At 37.3% G+C, this 19,674-nt stretch overlaps 1 protein-coding gene across 1 annotated transcript in view; it reads right to left on the bottom strand.

The window, feature by feature from the left end:
• CNTNAP2 (contactin associated protein 2) overlaps window positions 1-19,674 on the bottom strand; it is a 1,871,002-nt gene that overhangs the window by 1,022,205 nt on the left and 829,123 nt on the right. Inside the window, exon 5 of the mRNA XM_046668987.1 lies at window positions 232-435. Within this exon, the coding sequence (XP_046524943.1) occupies window positions 232-435 (204 nt within the window). The remainder of the gene's footprint in view (window positions 1-231; window positions 436-19,674) is intronic.

The following is a 19,674-nucleotide window of genomic DNA, read 5'->3' as shown; positions in this document are numbered from 1 at the left end:
GTCATAAACTTCATGAACTCAAGGACCTTCTCTGTTCACCACTGTATCCCAGATGCTAGTAACTTAATTTTTTGAATGAATAAGTGTATCAATATATATCAACTATTATGGATTCAAAATTAATTGACAGCATAATGTGAACTGTTTTGTAATTTACTTTTCAAGGATCAAGCAACATTACAAATGGGAATGTAATAAATGGAAAGAATGCTGCCAAAAGTCAGAACATACCTAGGTTTAAACTGAAGACCAGCTTGGCTTTTTTCAGTTCCAAAGTAATGTAATCCCCCTGCTGCCCCTCTCCATGTAGGAGTACTCCTTCACTTTCAGTGGTTTTAAATTTCAAGGCAATGACATCTTTCAGTGTTTTCATCTTCTTGTTCCTGAATCTATACGGTAACACAACATGGCCATCAAAGTTGATAACATCAGCCCCTAAAATAAAAAATAAATAACATTTCAGTTCAGTTATTGTACTTGCCATCCTGTGTGAAATAGATCCACTTCCAACTGGTGTCTGCACAGAATAAATGAGAAATAAGTCTATTTCTGAGAAATCTGGAGTCCTGGGTGCTCGTTCTATTTCTTCTTTCAGTTTGCTGTGTGTCCTGAAGTGGACTATATGCAAAGTATTCATAAAGAATGATCATGGAAACCTCTGTTGATAGAAAATCATACTTCAATTGTAATACTGAGAACATTAATTCCAACACGATTTACATGCTTCAATTTCAACTTGGGAGTCTAGAATTTACTTGAAAGAAGTAAAATTTTTAATCCCTGCGGTATTATGAGATTTTAATGTATTCTTGGGAAGTGAAGCTAATGCTTATGATTTTTAAATACACATTTCACTCACAAATTTGCTTTTCTTTGACCTAAGAATGAAAGCACTTGGAATGCAGGGTTTGATGGCATGCTCATTTTTCTAATGGTTTGTAATTTCTGCTACATTTTTAGTAAACTTTATAGTAGTACTGAGAGTCATAGCTAACTGAACTTCAAGAGGCTTCTTACCATTTGCTCCTGGGCCTCACGTCAGTCTCAAAGTCCTTGTTAGCCTCTTGCCTTTGAAATGGAGAATCAAGCTGCCCATATTTTTGACAACACTGAACAAAGCCATCCTCACCCATATATACATCACAAGAACAAATATCTAGCCTCTACTATGACTACAAAAGCTCTAATTCTGTTTTAGGGAATTTCATCGAAGACATGAAATTATATCAACTTTGTCACCATCCTCAGAACAGTTGATGGTGGAGATTCATTTCATAACTGCTACTTATTCACACCAGAAATGGAAAATGAGATGACCTTATTTATTATGCACTGTTAGTTAGTGGGTTTCCAATCCATGGCATGGCTCCAAGATGAGTTGTATTCATTGAGATCAAATTTTGAGTACAAATAGAAACTGAGTTACCATAATTAGTCCTTTGTCAGTAAAAATATTTTTAAAACCCATTTCTTTTAGCTTTTACTTTTGAATCATAGAAAACCTAGTCAAACTGGATAGCTCTAATGACTTTAGAATTACAAGCCCAGATGAAGCCTGTCTCTCAGTTTGGGGCAAGGTCTTGCTAAAGAACTCCACAAGGAGACCTTGGAGAAAAATAATAGCAAGTGTAAAGCCTGTCAGAGAAATATTTTCTCATCTCACGTCCTAGTTCTCTGGCACTTGTTTACGTCAATCACCATGGGGACCACTTCAGTTCCAGTGTAAGGAGGGTGTGCTGCCTCACGGCGGCTTCGGTGGAGGTGCTGGGCTTCCATAGCTCCATCCACTCTGTTATTGTGCACTACTTGCCATTACAGGTTTTGCTCTTATCTGATTCTATAAAGTGAATTGTCATGAATACAGTTATTTCAAACATTACTTAAAAGTAAATCCAAGTTCTCCCTTCAAATCATCAACAGATTTTGAATACTTTAAAAAATATTTATCCTATTATTGCAAATATTTATGTTTTTAAATAGTAGTTTAGAGAACTGTTGCATTCTCAAAGTTCAGAAAGAAAAATACAACTTTGAATTTTTTTAAATTCTTACAGTCAATTCTTTACTATAAGACTTTCTATGGCCATAAAAAGACTTTCTTAATCCACAGAACTCTGTTCTCTGAGACTCTGAATCACAGAGGTTTATTTTACTACAGGGGAAAAAAAATCAACCATTACATTTTGGCTTCTGCTAACACTGCAAAGCCACTTAGACTTGAGCTTAATCATCTATACTGCCACAGTGGAATTGCAATTGCAATATCTTTCTCATCTGTGATGAGAGATAAAAGAGAGAAAAAGTAGAATCTGATTATCAGATCCCAGGTTGAATTATAATCCAGTAGTTGGTAGAAATTACTTTTTGTCTCTCAAAGTGCATAAACGACAATTCAGAAGGAGGGAGTAAATTCTGAACTCTAGAAAGTAATTTTGCAGTTAATTTCTTATCAGTAACAGTTGAATAATAGACACATCGTTGTTTTATACACCTTCAATATATATTAATTGACATAAAATATTCCCCATTCATTTCTCAGAAAGTAAATGCTCCTTGAGTTTAGATAGAGGGAAGAATTCACCCCTCCTACGTTTTCTCCTAAATCAAAATCTACGTTCAGCTCCAGGCATAGAATAGTGACTTATGCAAATAGTCATGACTTTCTTTCTTTTAGGGCAATGGAAAAAGTGACAGGGAGAATGGGTATGATTTATTTCTTCAGATAGTCCTAGGATACTAACAGAACCATGAAGGAATGCCATTTGTGAGGATCAAGCCTCACCTTACAAATGGTAAGTGGTCAGCGGTCAGTTGAGAAACTGATAAAATGTTTTGCAGGCCAGATCTCTCACATTATGAAATCCTAGCTGTTCCTCCATGAATGGGTTAAATGCTTGCACAATATCAGCATGTGCCTATGAATTCAGAATTGGCTTTGAAATTACAAACTTCCTAGAAATCATCTATGATATATAATTTATGCTTAAACACATACCATACACTTTTAAGAGAATCTGGGATATTGTAAAATCCATCAGAATTTAGTTCCATTTCCTGCAGAAATACATTAAAATTTCATTTGACGTCTAATAATACGTTGTGCTTATTTTGGGACAAGCCACCTTTTTTCCCCCTATTACCCTGATTGCTTATCACTCCCCAGAATTAAGTTTTCTATGCAGTGATTAAATGTGTGTGGTTGAACTGTTTAAGCAATCTGAGCAACAATAATGGCTAGTCAAAAGTGAATGTAAAATCACAGTGCTTCCACAATTGTGTTTCTAACAATAACTCAGAGAGCTGGTAATGTGCCCAATTCATCAAATCGTCTTGGTAGAGAAGGCTTTTTGTTTTTTTTAACTTTCCTTGTTACCTAGTCTTTACTTTCTGAATCTGGGGATATTCTGATAAGGTATTTTGGAGAAGTGTTTATCATCTAAAGATTGTAATACTTTAAAAAATACCTTTGCTATATTTTTACTACAGATGCAATATACTTTCTTTGTTAAAAAGAAGTTAAACAATACAGAAATATAGACTGCAGAAAGTGAATCCGAAACTCAAGAGATCACTAATGTTAACGAGGAATAGCTTGGTTCATATCCTTCTGTGAATTTATGCATAGATTTAGATTTTATGCATGCATTTATCTATCTATTATTAATGGGTAATAAATTCGTGCAGTACCTTCCCTGCATTTATGCATTTAGATTTTATGTATTTATCTATCTATCATACGGAATAATGGAATAATCCATACATTATTATATCTGCGTGTGTGTGTGTGTGTGTGTGTGTGTGTGTGTGTTTAGAGAGAGAGAGGCATCGAGACAGGGAGGAGAGCATCATTTCATTTAGTTATAGTTGTACAAAATGTACAGTGATAGCTTGCATTTGGGGTAATGTAATTTTTATAACGTAGGAAAATTTATGTTTTAGCTAATCAATATATTTTATTGATCTTCATGTACTACGGCACTTATATAAAGTAAGAACACTTATAATTTGAAACTTATTTATCCTATTTATTTGAAAAAATAGAACACATATTTGAATATAGCACCCCAAAGTAAACAAATAAGCACTCTGGAATTACTTTTGCTCCTGTTTTTTCATAAAAATGTTTGCTTACTTGTAGAAGAACTGAGGACAACAGAAAGATTTAAAGAAGAAAATTAAAAGGACATAATTCCATTTTCCTTCTATAACCTCTGATAATCTACGTTTTTGATCATGTTAATTAGCATCTACAGAATGTCTGTGTATGTACACAGATATACAGAGAGATCATACTCCATACAGTTTTGTGTCTGGTTTTTGTTACTGAACATTACATACATATTTTCCTTGCCTGAAGCTTTCTTAAGACTAGAGTGGTGTTGGTGTTTGGACGGAATACTAGAGAGTTGTAGTGTCCCTCCCATCACTTCCTGTCGGAAGAAGCATGCTTCCAACACGACTTCCCACTAGGGATGGTGGTTAAGGTGATGTCTGCAAGTTTCTTCACTGTAATGTTGGTATATTTCCCTTTCCGAACTCTATCGTGTGTAAGTGAGTCACCAGGGAAGTATCTACATATATTATCTTGAATCTCTGTACGGAAGATTTATTCTGTGTATTCATTCAGTCAGTCATTTATATCAATATGGGAGCATGCATGTTTATCTTATCTTTGAGTTTAGTCCAATATGATTACTATTCAACTTGTTCCAGCTGTGGCCATTGGGAGCTCTTTAGGCTGGCTCCTGTGTCCTTTCCTCTCCTTCTCCGCCTCTTCCGCCTCTTCTCTTTCTTCTTCTCTCTCTCTCTCTCTTTCTAGAACTACCAGATGCTCAAAGTTCATCTTGCATTTTTCCTACCCTAGACCTAAAATCAGCCATTTTTCCAAGAAACTCTCATTTCTTTAGCGTAGAATGGTCTGGAGAAGCTTGCAGGTGTTTTTCTTTTCTTTTTTTGCTTTTCTTTTTATAAAGCACACAATAAATTTTCTACAAATAAATAAGTTGTAATTCTCCTGTATGATATGTTCTCCACATAAAGAAATAGATTACTGAGAGAAAAAGTGCGAAAACTTACAAAATGTTTCCTAGTAATCTATTTCACAAGGATTTGCCATGATTTTGAAACCTTCATTTTAATAAAATGTTTTGCATAAGGAATGACTTTTTAAAGGTAGTAATATCACAGTTAATATTTATTTAAGTGATTACTGATTACTACCTAAGTACACTGAAGTGATTGTGTTAATATTTAAGTGGTAATACATAGCACTTAATATTTTAAAATAATTTTTGCTTTCTGATAAAATTAATATATATTTACTGTAAAAAAATTTAAATGATATAAGAAAGTGAAAAAATAAGTCAATTTAAATTATTTCCAAGGACATCACATAGATATCAAAATACTGTTAATATTTTCTCTCTACATATATTATTCCAGTATTTTTTCCTGTTATTAAATATTTTGCCTCAGCAAAATTTTTAATGGCTACACATTATTCCATTGTCCACATGGACTTCAGTTTGTAAAATAATTTCCTATTTAGTACATTTAACTTCTTTGTAGTTTTCTATAAATTCAAACATTTCTATAATCAACATTCTTGTAGTGAGATTCTTGAGCACTTTCACAATCATTTTCCTCCTTTAAATTTCTGAAGTGACATCACTCAGTTAAAGACATTCATTGGTAAAGACGTGTATTCAGTTAGTATGGAAACTAACATTGCATAATTTATGTAAAGAAATACCCAAATCACTTTCAAGAGTTTGAAATATATCTCTGAAACTAAATTTTTAAAATACTACAAGGAGGAATTTGCTTAGCTTTGCAAATTTTACATAAACACAAATCAATATCGTCTTTTTTTTTAAGTCAGATGTCAATGTTTTGGATACGTTGACCATTCTTTACAAAATAGCGTGCCTGCCATCTTCGCTCTCTATACTCCCCTCTATTCTTCTTCATAGCGGTTGTCTCTACCTGACATATTTATATGCTTCTATATTTACAGCTTCAAGAATGTATCCATCAGCGACAGTTTGGCTCCATCCTGAAGCCCAGTACTTAGAATAGTGCCTGAGAAACAGTCAATACTCATTACGTATTTGTTGAATGATTGCATGTCATCACTCAGATTTCAAAAAAATGGATTAAAGTATAATAAACATTATTAATTTTTCATTAAAAATTAGAATCACTAGATTGGAAAAATGGAGAATCATTCTGATCTACCTTAGAGCCACAACTACTAATATATCCAAAGTTTCAGTTGTCAGAGAAAAAGAATGGTAATATCACGTTCCTTTTTTGGGGGGGGTGGGGGAAATTCATTCCATCATTATTAGTCGACTTGGTATTATTTAATTGACAGCTCTGGTGGAGCACTGTCTATCTCATCTCATCTCATCTGCACACTGTTTGATATGATCAATTTCTTCCTTCTAACCCACTGCCTTTTCTTTCAATGTATCTGTGGTTTAAACCTAAATAGTTCGAATAGATTCTAAAATGTCAATAACAGCTAGTTTAGAGTAATAGCAGCAAATGAGCCTCTTCCAAATCCCTTAAAACACGATCTTGAGATAGACTCAAAAAGTCACTTCTACTTTGGGAAAAATAAAACAAAACAAAAACCTTAAAGCCTCTTTTATGAAGGTCAGCATCTCACATTTTGTGCACTGTTTCTCCTTAAAATGTGTTCCTTTGCCCTCAAGTGCTTGATAACTCACGGTAGAACGACGACAACAATATCAGAGGAGTCTGATTGCATTTCTCTATAAAATTTGAACTCCAATATCCAACTGTCTAAAAGACTGATCCACGTGGACCTTCGCAAGCATATCTACCTCTACTTACCCAAGACATAATTCTTTCTCTGGGCCCCATGCTCCTGCTCTTGTAGCCATTATCCATTCTCTCAAGACAGAGATCTAGGACTTTCTTTAGCTCTTCCCTTTTTTGTACACCTGCATTCAGCCAGTTCCAAGTCCCTTGAAACTAAGGACTTCTAAAACTAAGTACTTTAGCTCACTTTTTATACACACTACCACCAGGCTACCATCATCTCACCTACTGTCTATTGCATTAACATTGTTTGTCAATGGACAATTCCCATCCTCCAGCCTTATTTCCCTTAAATCTATCCTTTGCACAGAAGCTAGAAAGATCTTTCCAAAATAAATTTTTTTTTGCTGCAAAGCTCTTCAGCAGGGCCTTCAAGACCTTCAATGGTAGAGCTCCTGCCTGCCCCGACAGCTTCACATTTTAGCACCATCTTTCTCTTTGTGTGCTAATGAAGGTGAACCCACTGGTTCCCTTGCTAACCTCACCTAGTGCCTTTCCTCATGCTATGCTCACTTCCTTCAACAAACAGCTATTTTTTTTTAATCTGCTTTAAGTTTAAGAATGCTCTGAGTTTCAGGTAAACCTCACCTACTAGAAAAGCCGTCCTTGTGAAACATCTATGCCTATTGTTCCAGAGCATCCTGGCACACTTTTATCATGTCGCTTCTCATCTAATATTGAAAGTCGCTCTTTATGGGTCTGACTTCCTCTGTGGACTTCAAGCTCTCCTAAGGTACAGAATCTAAATTGTTCAACTTTGTATTTCTGGCACAATCAACACGTCTTAAACTGATCTGAACATAATTGGTATTTGAGACAATAAGACAAAAGGAGAACTCTGCTGTTTTTATTTTCCTTTGAAACCATACCTGGTGCAAGAAGTGTACTCTCTAAAAGTACAGACTTACGTGATTTAATGCCGTGCATGTATATAGATATTACGACTGTGGCTTTCTGATATGCATAAATACTTTACAACTTGAAATGCTTTCATTATTCTCATACTGGAGTTGTTTATAAGTAAAAAACTAACACATTTAACTCTAGCATGAGTTTAAATACAAAATACGTGTTTTCCTTTAAATTGAATGCATTTAAGAGAAACTTGCCTATTCTAAGATTTAAACACCTTTTAACAAAGTAATTTTACACTAACTTGAGATAAATATTTATTGATATTCTATAACGAAGCATAATGGGCTTGCTCTTATATATCTTTTTTTTTTAAAGATTGGCACCTGAGCTAACAACTGTTGCCAATATTTTTATTTTTTCTGCTTTTTCTCCCCGAATTCCCCCAGTACATAGTTGTATATTCTAGCTGTGGGTCCTTTCAGTTGTGGCATGTAGGACACCACCTCAGTGTGGCTTGATGAGCGATGCCATGTCCGCACCCAGGATCGGAACCAGCAAAACCCCGAGCCGCCAAAGCGGAGTGCATGAACTTAACAACTCGGCCATGGGGCCGGCCCCTATATATCTTTTTATAATTGGATTATTTCATGAAAAGCTATAATATATATGAGTCATGATTGGCTAATCCTGTGGTTGGCCCACTTGCATAAGACGCAAGGAAATACTAGTAATTTTTTGAAATTATATTATTCAACATCAAAGGACAAAAAAACTCAGACTCTCCCTCCTCCTCCCAAAATGGTCAATCACCCACACAGACACACACACACACACACACACGCACCCAGAGAACATCAGAAAATCAGAGTGATACACTTCTGACCAGGGTTATAGCTCTAATATATCTGATAATGCAGAGATAATAAGCAATTTCTGAAAATCAGCATAAAATCTATTTGTAGGAAATCCATGTGGAAGCTATTTTTATTTATTTTTGTAAATCGAAAAGTCAAACAAATTAGACTTGCCTTCTCTGTGATAACATTGCTGTTTACTGAAAATAGCTCTACAGCTTTCCACCATACACAATCTATTTTTCTGCTTGGGAAAAGACTATCTAGAATTATAAATCCTAAGTAAAAAGTCCACAGATGAGGAAAGGTATCTGACATTGAGAAATACCCCAGGATGCCTTTTGATATAAATTATTCCTAACATTTATTATAGATATTTTTTTTTATCACTATTCAGTTAAACTTCGGCTTCTAGTTTCATTGAAAGCATTGTTGTCAGTGTTGGGGTCAAATTTCAATACCATATAGGCTAAAGGATGGCAATTTGATGTAGGGACTTGTTTTGAGGCACTGTTTTCATGCAATTTATATAATACTGAGGAAAAGATAAATTATCCATATTAGTAAACGGGGAATGGTGGACACAGAGGGGGTTCGGGGGTGTCATCCACCCTGGCCATCTCTCTAAACTGCTCTGGCTTTCTTCTGCTTCCTCTCTGAATTAATCATATCTTTTAATTTTCGTATTCTGATGCTTGACACCTGGGGCTTTGCCGACCCCAGAGGGACTGCCCCTCCCGGGGTTAGCCACTTCCTACAAGCCCACTCTCCAAATACAAAGTAACCAATCCAGAGCCCACGGCCCAGCTGTCTCCTCTCTCAGGCTGTCACACTCCAGGCCACTATCTACTTGCCCTAATCACTCCAGGGTCAAGTACCAGACAACTAGGGCCAGTCCCTGTGCCCCAGAGCCTGCTGAAATTATGTAAACTAGCCAATCCTAAACCTGCTTACCTGCCTCACTCATTCCTTCCTGCAGAAATCACAATAAAGGCTCTTGCCCATCCTCTCTCCTCTTCCCCTGCCTCTTGACTGACTCTGGTGCTTCACTTTGTGGCCTCCCCAACCCCCCATGGCGTGAAGTGCCCCCCCTCTTTGGAATTGTGAGTAATAAAATATCCTTTCACTGGCAGTTGTTTCCTGATACGTTGGCCTTACTATATCTTAAATTTAAGAAAATGGTAAGGCCAACGTATCAGGAACTACATTCTATACAGAATATACTATATTTTAAAGCACAACTGTTAGCCTTGCTATACTTCAGATACACTATATTCTAAAACACCCTCTACAGAAAATTCCCTGACTATATCTTAGAAAAGAAAAGAGGAGAAAAAATTGAAGTTTTGACCAAACAAGAGAAAAATCTTGGAAATGTTGGCAAGGATTTTTCCATAGATCTGCAAAAAGCTCCTTTAGAGAACATTTTGGAAATTATTATCAAATGTCTGATATCAACTGGCACTCATTGAAATACCTTCTACACCCATAGCGTTGCACCAAGAATGTGGGGCCTTTGAGGAAAAGGGGTGAGTTTTAAGAAAGAACTGATAGACGAGCTCTCTGGTTGAAAAAGAGAATTCAGATTGAATAAGAATTCCAGACAGATGGGGGAACAGTGTATTCAATTGCTCTAAAGAGTTCAGTAGTTCTGTGTGATTTTAATATCTAAGGTTCAGGGATTATGGGCAGGGTTACAACTGGAAGATGAAGGACCCAGTGCCCCATGTGGAAGACACGGGCCTGTGTGAGTGATGCTGGTGTCCTAAGGGGAAGGCACACATTCAGATTTGTCTCTTGGAAAGATAACTCTTGTGTTGACGTGGGAGAGTGGGAGGGGGAGAAGAGAGAGCAAAGACCTCGCCTCAAAGAAGCTGAGGGTCTAATAATGTTGACGAAGTTCACACTAAGCCAGAATTCAGAAGATAATTGTCATTAAAGAATGCAAAGCTTTCCCATGATGCATTGTTGCTGCCCAGAATTCTGAGGTAGCTAAGGCTTCTATAGTGACTGAAGACTTTCAGATGAATGCTTATAGTGCAGTTTCCTCCAACAGTATGACAAATCCAATACCACAAAAGCATTGAGACTTATTTTTCTGGTGAGGAAGATTGGCCCTGAGCTAACTGTTGCCAATCTTCCTCTTGTTGCTTAGGAAGACTGCTGCTGAGTTAACATCTGCACCAATCTTCTGCTGCTCCATGTAGGATGCCACCACAGCATGGCTTGATGAGCAGTGACAGGTCTGTGCCTGGGATCCAGACCTGCAAACCCCGGACCACCAAAGTGGAGCCAGTGAACTTAACCACTACACCGCTGGGCCAGCCCCAAGCATCAAGACTTTTAATGGAATTGAAACTACGCTAAAAACAAAAACAAAACATAAAAAATCCCTTTGAAATATTTCAAACATTTGAATTCAATTATTTGCAGCACCCTAACTTTTAGAAAGAATCTCGTTTGCTGCCTCTTTAACCATTCCACACAGTAATGCTCTATCTCATTCAACCCATACTTTAAAAAGAATAATAATCTAAAAACGTAAATCCAATATTTTTCTAAACAGCGTACACTTTCCCAACAACTTCTACAAAGTTTCCTGGACAGGCAGCAATATGCTCTAAATAACTAGTGAAGACTGTTCTTTTTATTTATTTTACTGTCAGCCCTTTTCTGAAAGCCAAATGAGTTGCTACAGATGATTTGTACTCACTTGCAAGAGATGGGGACATATGCTTAGTATGTTTGCAGTTTACGCGTAGGATGTAGTACATTACAGCTTCACTTTATTTTTGCTTTGATTTCATATACCTTTGGGTGCATCTTTTACCTCAAACATAAAATAGGATTAATAAAGCTCAGAACGTACACATGTTGTGACATAATGTGCTCTCTTCTCTCCGCCAGAGCAGTTGGGTCCTGTCTGGTAAAGCACTAAATGAGGCTCTGTGGTCTGGTCGTCAACACACCTCAGCGACTTGGGCACTGGAGGGAATCTGATTCACGGTGAGCTTGGGTGCTGTCCATTACTTCGTGACACCCACACACCTACTGAGGCCCTGGTGAGCTGGCTGAGTTAATTCATTTCCATAAATGAGCAATGCTCCTACCACTTGTACAGAGAACTAGTCCTGACAGGGATAAAATAATTGGAAGCTCCTGAAATTAGAAGTCATAACTTCAGTGCTCGGAGGGGACAAGCAGGTCATACAAATCAGTGATGCTGGCTTGCTGTAAAAACCATTGATCTGTCTTTTACTTTGTCACTTTTGATAGCGATATGGGCAACAAAGACCGTACTCCCTCTGATTAAAAGATCAACAGGGAAAAGACTCTAAATTAATGGCTTAAAAATTTGGTCTTGATGGTGGAGAAACAATAGGGAGTGTTTGGGACGTATTATGAGTATAAAGGAGGTAGTTTCCTTTCACCTGTAGCAAACTGAAGCTATGCAGCAGTTCTGGTATTATTCAAACATGGAATTTTCAAGAAACGTCAATAATCTACCATTGTAATGAAATCTCCCTATTTTTAAATGTTGAGCAGCTGATTTGGGGTTGTATTAAGCAGAGGCTGCTAGCTAATGCCCCACAGATATGTTTTATTTGGCCACACATCTTTTTAAACTTGAAGACTGTCAAAATGTAAGACTAAGTGGATCATAACAAGCTTAAAAAATTAAATCTATTTTCCATGATTTCGTAATTTACCTGTGAATTACTGCAATATGTATCAACAAGGAATTTTATTCCTCAAAATACAACTTTTTAAGAAAACAACTTGGTTAGTGCTAAATAAATAGAGTGGATGGGTTAAAAAAAACAAACAAATTTTAAAGGTATCATATGATACGATGATATACCTCTATATGCTACCATAAAACTACACAGGGAAGAAGGAAGGAAGGAGGGAAGGAGGGAAGGAAGGAAAACACCACAAATCTGAGATTCATTCACTTAGAGCACTGAGATTTTGGATAGAAGACTTTCTTAAAAAGAAATATGTATACTTTTTGTGTGTGTGAGGAAGATTGGCCCTGAGATAACATCTGTTGGCAATCCTCCTCTTTTTGTGTGAGGAAGACTGTCACTGAGCTAACATCTGTGCATCTGTGCCAACCTTCCTCCATTTTATGTGGGATGTCGCCACAGCACGGCTCGATGAGTGGTGCCAGGTCCACACCCGGGATCCGAACCCACCGACCTGGGGATGCCAAAGCAGAGTGTGCAAACTTAACCACTACACTACCAGGCCAGCCCCCAAATATATATATTTTTTAAAGTATTGCCAGTTACCAGGTATAACCAATCCTTCATTACTGGCAGATTCTATATTTGCAAATTTGCCCACTCGCTAAATTTGTTTGTAGCCCTGTTCATGAAAGTGTGCAGAAGGGCAAAACATTGGAGCCCCCTGATGCTCACATTCCCAGTCAAGGTGGGATAAGGCAGTGCTCTGCCTTCTTGTTTCAGCTCTCACTCTATAAAAAAGCGTCCCTTTCACAAAATATTCAATGGCGTGCTTTTTGCATTTTTGTGCTTTTGTGGGATGATTTTGCTGTTTAAAATGCCTCTCTCCCAAGAGGAGTGTTGCAGTGCTGTCTGGCGTTCCCAAGCTCAAGAAAGCTGTGATGAGCCTTCTGGAGAAAATATATGTGTGAGATAAGCTTTGTTGGGCATGAGTTATAGTGCTGTTGACTGTGAACTCAATGTTAATGAATCAACAATACATACCAGATAATATGTTTTAAACAAAAACACAAATAAAGCGAGGCTAGTATTGATTGGTTGACAAAAATGTCGTGACCAGAGGCTCACAAAAACCCAACCTGAATTTCCCCTGGGAGCAGTGTTCAGTATTTGCGAATTCAGTCTTCAGGGCAACTTTAGAGAACATAACTACTGACAATAATGAGAATTGACTGTATTTACATGGCATTCATTTCTTTAAACAGGAAAACGAAGAATCATTTCAAACTACCACATATATGGATGTGAAAATACAATAAATAAATGTTTAAATTATCCTTGAGGAAAATGATGAACAAGCTGTAAATCTCTTCATAGATGAGTGTAATGCTACATGGTGTCATTTCACAAATGTTCTACTTTCTTCTTCCCACTGCTTAGACATGGGGGTTAGCACATGCAACTCACAGGTAGAGCTTACAAAGGCAACCCCCTCATGTTGACTGCAACGAAACTCTGTGGGTTACGTTTCTAATTATTGCAATTCTCTAAGCACTTTATGATGAGGATTAATTTAGGCTGATTACTTTTAAAAACTGCAGATTACAAGGAGGCTCTGAGGTGTGGAATTTGCTTGCCCTTTGATGAGACACATTTGCATTTGTGAAGGAAGTCTCCATCTGTGGGGGTGTCTCCCTCTCTGCACCAGGCGGAAGGGGGGATGGCCTTATCTCTAGAAACTCTTAATAGGGACAGCAAGGACTTAAGTCTTGTTTATTGTGCTTGTCTGGTAACCTCATGTATCTGACTCCCCCCACCACCAACATCCTCCTTTGTCTTTAGCTAAAGATAATATTTACGGTGGTGGCTTCTGCCATTTACTTAATCCGGTTTGATTCTTATCTAAAAGTTATAGGACCACCCAATAACCAGACTCCACCTGCACTGATACCATTTTAACAACTTTTTTTACATATTCTTTCCTTTGTCTTGTAAAGAGATAACTCACACACCTATGCCTTAAATTTAGCCCTACTCTCAACCCATGTTTGCAGCAGCAGCAGCTCCTCCTGCCCATGGGTCCTGTCGCCATGCTATTCCACGCTATTCTCTGAATAAAAGAGCACTACTGACAGACCTTGAGAGTCCAAGAAATCTTTCTTTCGACTCCTCAGCTCACCGACCCTGCATCACTTTATACATAGTAAATCCAGTCTTAGTAGCACATCAGTGTTGAAGGGGTTCAGAACACATCACCCAAAATATGACTCTTTGGTATGTTGATTTTTTTGAGCTGAAGGTACCTGAGAAACAGCAGAGGCAGGAAGGGCTGGCTCATCTACCCCTTTCAACCTAAAAGCAGGCCATAACATTTGCCATGAAAAAGGTGCCTTTCCAGTCCCAGGAAGAGAATAACAACATTCTTATTACCAGACACTAGGGGTCAATGTCAAAATGGGAGTTGGAACCTGAACAAACCAAGCTAGTCAAATAACCCTCATCTTCAATTAGTTTCCCCCAAATATTTCCCAGTCACTATCTCAATGTACTGCCCTAGCCCAAGCCCCCTTGTCTTGTCACATCCTTATAATTTATCATCCTTTATTTAAAAGTATATAAGCTTTTGGGCATAATGGTTTCCTTGCATCTTCATTTTTCTTCTGAAGATTCCCAAGTACACACAAAATATTCAATAAAATTTGTATGCTTTCTCCTGTCTTTTTAAGTTTAATTCTTAGGCCCAGACACAGAGCCCAAAAGGGCAGAAGGAAGTTTTTCTTCCCCTCCATTGTGTAGAATCCCACAGATTCCCTGGGAATCACAGGATCCAAACCACCCCTCCCATTTCCATTTCCCATGAGGTAAGGTGAGAATTTTCTTTTTCATTTAGCCATTTAATTATTGCCTACTTTTCCTGATGTTATAGGAAATAATTCTCTTGAAATTTACAGCATAAAAATACATATTTTATTGAGTCTATTAGAATGGGAAAATTAGTCTGTCTACCATCTAAACCCTAAATTACACTAAGGCTATAAATAAACTTGACATTGACTTCTTATATTTTAAGAATTTTAGGTATTCTTTTGTATAATTTGTATGTTGAATTTCTTTTCCTAACATAAACTCAGGGTTTCTCTTGAAGAGGTATAGCATTTTCTTTTGAATAAACGCTTGAGCTATTGAAAATATTGGAAACCCATTGGTGAAGGTGCAGAATTTTGTAGCCTCAAGAAGGGGATTAGTTTGAATTCACAAAATGTAAGGGCAGGCAAATGTCACAAATTTACATTAACTTTAGGAAAGTTTTGTTTTTGGGGTTTTGTGTGTATGTGTGTGTGTGTATGTATGTTTTAGAGGGCTATTAAGAAAGGAACTGAATTTGGAAATAGGACACATTTTGATACAGTGCCTACACATCCTATTTTCAACTTTCTGCTTTTGACATTTTTTACAGTTTAGGTCAATCCTGACAATTTATGCACTTCCCAAGGCGTGACAGATATAATGCTGTTACAAGTGCTATTTATAGTAGGGTGGCTAAGTCCTTAAAATGTCAATGGTTGAGTTTCTCTTAATGTGCACCTACAAGCTTAGCACAAGTCTTCGTTCTAGGGAGATAAAGGGCATGCTGAGACAGGAAATTTAGTAGAAAATTAAAGCGATGCCAGCTTTCTCATGACCCAAGAAGTATTTCATCGAATCAGCAGCATTATGACCATGCCGTCAGACTCCAGGAGAGCCCTGGACCGGAACCCTGGGACTTCAGACCCACCCTGGCCTATCGCCCTGGGAGAAGTCAATTCCTTCAGTAAAATGAAGGAAGGGAACAGATGATCTCTCAGATTCCCTTCAGCTCCAAAATTAAGCATCTCCTATTCTGAGTGACTTGGTCAAGCTTGCAAAGAACTATACACTTATTTTTAATGTTGGATTATAAATTAGATTCTAGAATGGCAGAATTCTGAATTTTAGAGCATATTCACATTTCTTGATTATTTTAGAACGTTATCAACTGGACATTCCCAAAGGCAGTTTTAAAACGTAAAATCCACAGACACTGAAACATTTTCACCAGTGGCTACTTTGGACAGATAAAATTTATATACAATGTGTCAAAACTTGCAAATTGGAGCGAAAGTATTACATTCTAAACACCACATATAATTGTCCATATTGTTAACTCCTTAAAAGAAAAGAAATAATCATTTACTATATGGAGGCTTCCAGAAGTGAAATCTAACAAAGTAATTTATAATGGTAGATTAATAGTTAATTTGCATTCTTAGTGCCTTGATAATGTTTAAACAGACGCATAAGTAGCAAGATTGATTTATTTAAACTCTAGAACATGGGAACAAAATTACTTATCTGAGTAAATTAAGGAAAACGTTCATGGCTACCAATATGTGTGGCCAGTAAGAATGAATGTATGACCTTGAGCAGGTGTAAAAGATCTGGTCGCTTTCAGCTGTAACGTGACATTCGTCTCTCTCTTTTCACTAGTGTTTAGTCTGGCACAACAGCACAGCTCTTGTTGTAGATATCAAAGAATTGCAACATATATACTGTTCCTTATCTGTCTTCTTTACTAAATCAAGATCACCTTGATGGGAGGGGCTTTATGTTTTCAGTGCCACTGATCCTGGTTCACGGTAACTGGAGAAGTGACACAAGGATTTAGTTAAAACTGCCAGCATTCTAATTCCCGCCCAATCACAGAACTTCTTTAAGCCTCAGTTTCTTTGATTGTCAAAAGGTGAAGGTAATGACATAACATGCTTTATAGAATTGTGGAGATTGGATGAATTTATACATGTAAAGCATTTAAAACAGCATCTGGTACATTGTAAGCTGCTAATAAACATTAGCTTTTATTGTTACCATATATTGCTTTCATTTAATTGATTTGAAATAATGAATATTCTAATCCACCCACTTGGGAGCATTGACTCAGGCCTGGAAAGAGAGCATTAATAGATTTAAGACAAACTGGGGAGCCATGTTTGCTGACTACAGGAACCACCCAACTTCCTGTTCTCTATTTTTGCTGCCTTCATCAATGTGGCGTATTTTGCTCTCCATGAGGAAGGCAACAAAATACAGAGAAATAAAGTAAAAGGGAAATAATAAGTGTTTCAGCCTACTCTGTCTCTTCTCTTCACTGTATTAAATAACATTTCAGGACAAACAAGCATTTTGGAGGTCTTGTGGCCCAGCCCTCTCACCACAACCTGACAAACCTGAGGGGCAGGGTCAAGGCCAGGGGCCTGTCCCCACAACTTTAATAAAGATTTTCAGACTGAGACGTGAACTCAAATCCCTCACTGGTGATTCTGTCCACAGCAGCATAACAGAAGCCATAGTTTCTTTATAGCTCCTGAATTTGCTATCCAGAAAGCAACGAATATTTATTGAATACAGGGATTCACTATTAGAGCATTTAGTTGAATGTATGTATTAAATGTAACTTATGCTTTTGAACATTTAAAATGACCAAATTTAGTTAAGTCTAGATTTTTTGGCAAAGCCTTCCTTCCAATTTTTGTACGTTAGGACTTAATTTGACGAGATTCTGAAGAATTGAAGATGAAGAAAATGTCTCAACTGCTAAGTTACAGTGCTGTGGTTAAGAATATATTAGCTAAATCAAGTAAAAAGAAAAGAAAAACTGCAAAGTTTCAGACGTATGTGAGAAAAGCCAGACAACATTGTTTTTCCCAGTGGCTCTGTGGCAAGTGGCACTGGGTACTATTTATAAAGGCTTCATACATAGCACATGGAGGCTTATAAAGAAAGCGTTACAGACACCAACAGAGAGAGCAGAGTGCAAAGCCTAGGATTGGTGGCAACAATAAAGTAAGAAGGGCAGGACCCTGATGACTTCAAACTCCTAAGCAACTGGTGCTGATATAAGATGTTGAAGGAGTGGGAGACCCAGAATAAGCAGAGAGGCCGGAATGAACTATAGCATCAGCTGGGAGACAAGCAACTCTGTCTGCAGTGGCAACAGCTGGGGTAGTGTGGTTCCAATGTGACACGGGTAGAAACCAAGCTCCCTTGTGGTATAGGTCCATGCCCGGGAGCCAAATCCAGGTCCCCGAAGCAGAGTGCGCCAGACTTAACCACTAGGCCACTGGGGCTGGCCCGAAACCAAGCTCCTTTGAGCCGCACCATGAACACATCTTAGGTGGACAACTGGGCCCTGACAGCATGCCAGGAGAAGCCGCCTTGCTTTTCAGAACAGACAGATTTTGGACCTGACACAGCCTCTCAAGACTCAATTGCTAAACCTTTAAATACATACTTTTTAAAATAATATTTTGGAAATGCTTTTGTTTATGAGTGACAACTGTGTATTTTGTCACTTAAATTACCTTGTAAATGATATGATTTCAAAATTTAGAAAATATTCTTTAGTTAAAAATATAAGGTTAAGAAAAGAGCTTCGCAACTTTTAGAAATGTGTTTTTCTTCTCCAATTTCTATTTCTCTTTTCAATACTCCTCATTTTGAAAGTTACCACAGAGAAGCTCTAACATTTAGGTAAGGAGTATTCTCTTTTCCTGTTCTGAAAGTTTCACTGTCCCATAGAGATCCTTTTCTTTATTTTTCAAGATCCAAGTGAGACTTTTTTTTCCAAAATTTGGAACAACTTGTTTGATGATTTGACAAATCTTTTCCACTTGAAATTTAGAAAAGTTTTGGAATATGAATTAGGAGAATGAAGGTCAGAATTCTGGGGTTAGAGAGATTCATGAGTGCAAACAAGAAATTTGTTCACAATCCAAATTCTGCTCTAAAAACTTCTGATGCACTATAGTGAAGGGGTGACCACATCCCTTTTGATGGGTTTTCCTACTAAATAAAGCACAAACAGCCACTGTTAATATTGCCTACACTGTGTCTTCAAATTGTTCTTCCAGGACTGAAAATAAAATGCTGTTTCTGTGATATCCATTTTATGACAAATTCCATTAAAAACGAAATGGAAAATGTCAAGAGACTCGTAGCCAATAGTAACACGGCCAAATAAGACATGAAAATGTGATACAAATAATTACTTATAAATATATAGCATACATAAATTTACCACTCTGCCTGCGCACAAACACACATGTGTGTACAGAAATCATTCCTACATCACTTACACACATCTGTGCTAGGGCTGGTCACTGGTTAAAAAAACAAAACAAAAGCAACGGAAATGAATGTTTCTCTTTGGTGTCCTTCTGTTTCAGTGATTGTCCACTTTCCCCCACCTATGTTAACAGACACATTGTAAAGTATCTGATGTAAGAATTCACATTAAGACATAAGTATCTAACGATGCTTAAAGTTTTAAGAACTTCAATGGGAACAGCATTTAAGGGAAAGAAATGCTCCAGAGGGAACTTGAGGCCCCAGCAAACAGATAATAAAAGGCT

The sequence above is a fragment of the Equus quagga genome, chromosome 8, assembly GCF_021613505.1.
Source record: "Equus quagga isolate Etosha38 chromosome 8, UCLA_HA_Equagga_1.0, whole genome shotgun sequence".
NCBI lineage: Eukaryota > Metazoa > Chordata > Mammalia > Perissodactyla > Equidae > Equus > Equus quagga.
Note: the sequence above shows the minus strand (reverse complement) of the source record. Positions and strands in the feature narration are given on the sequence as shown.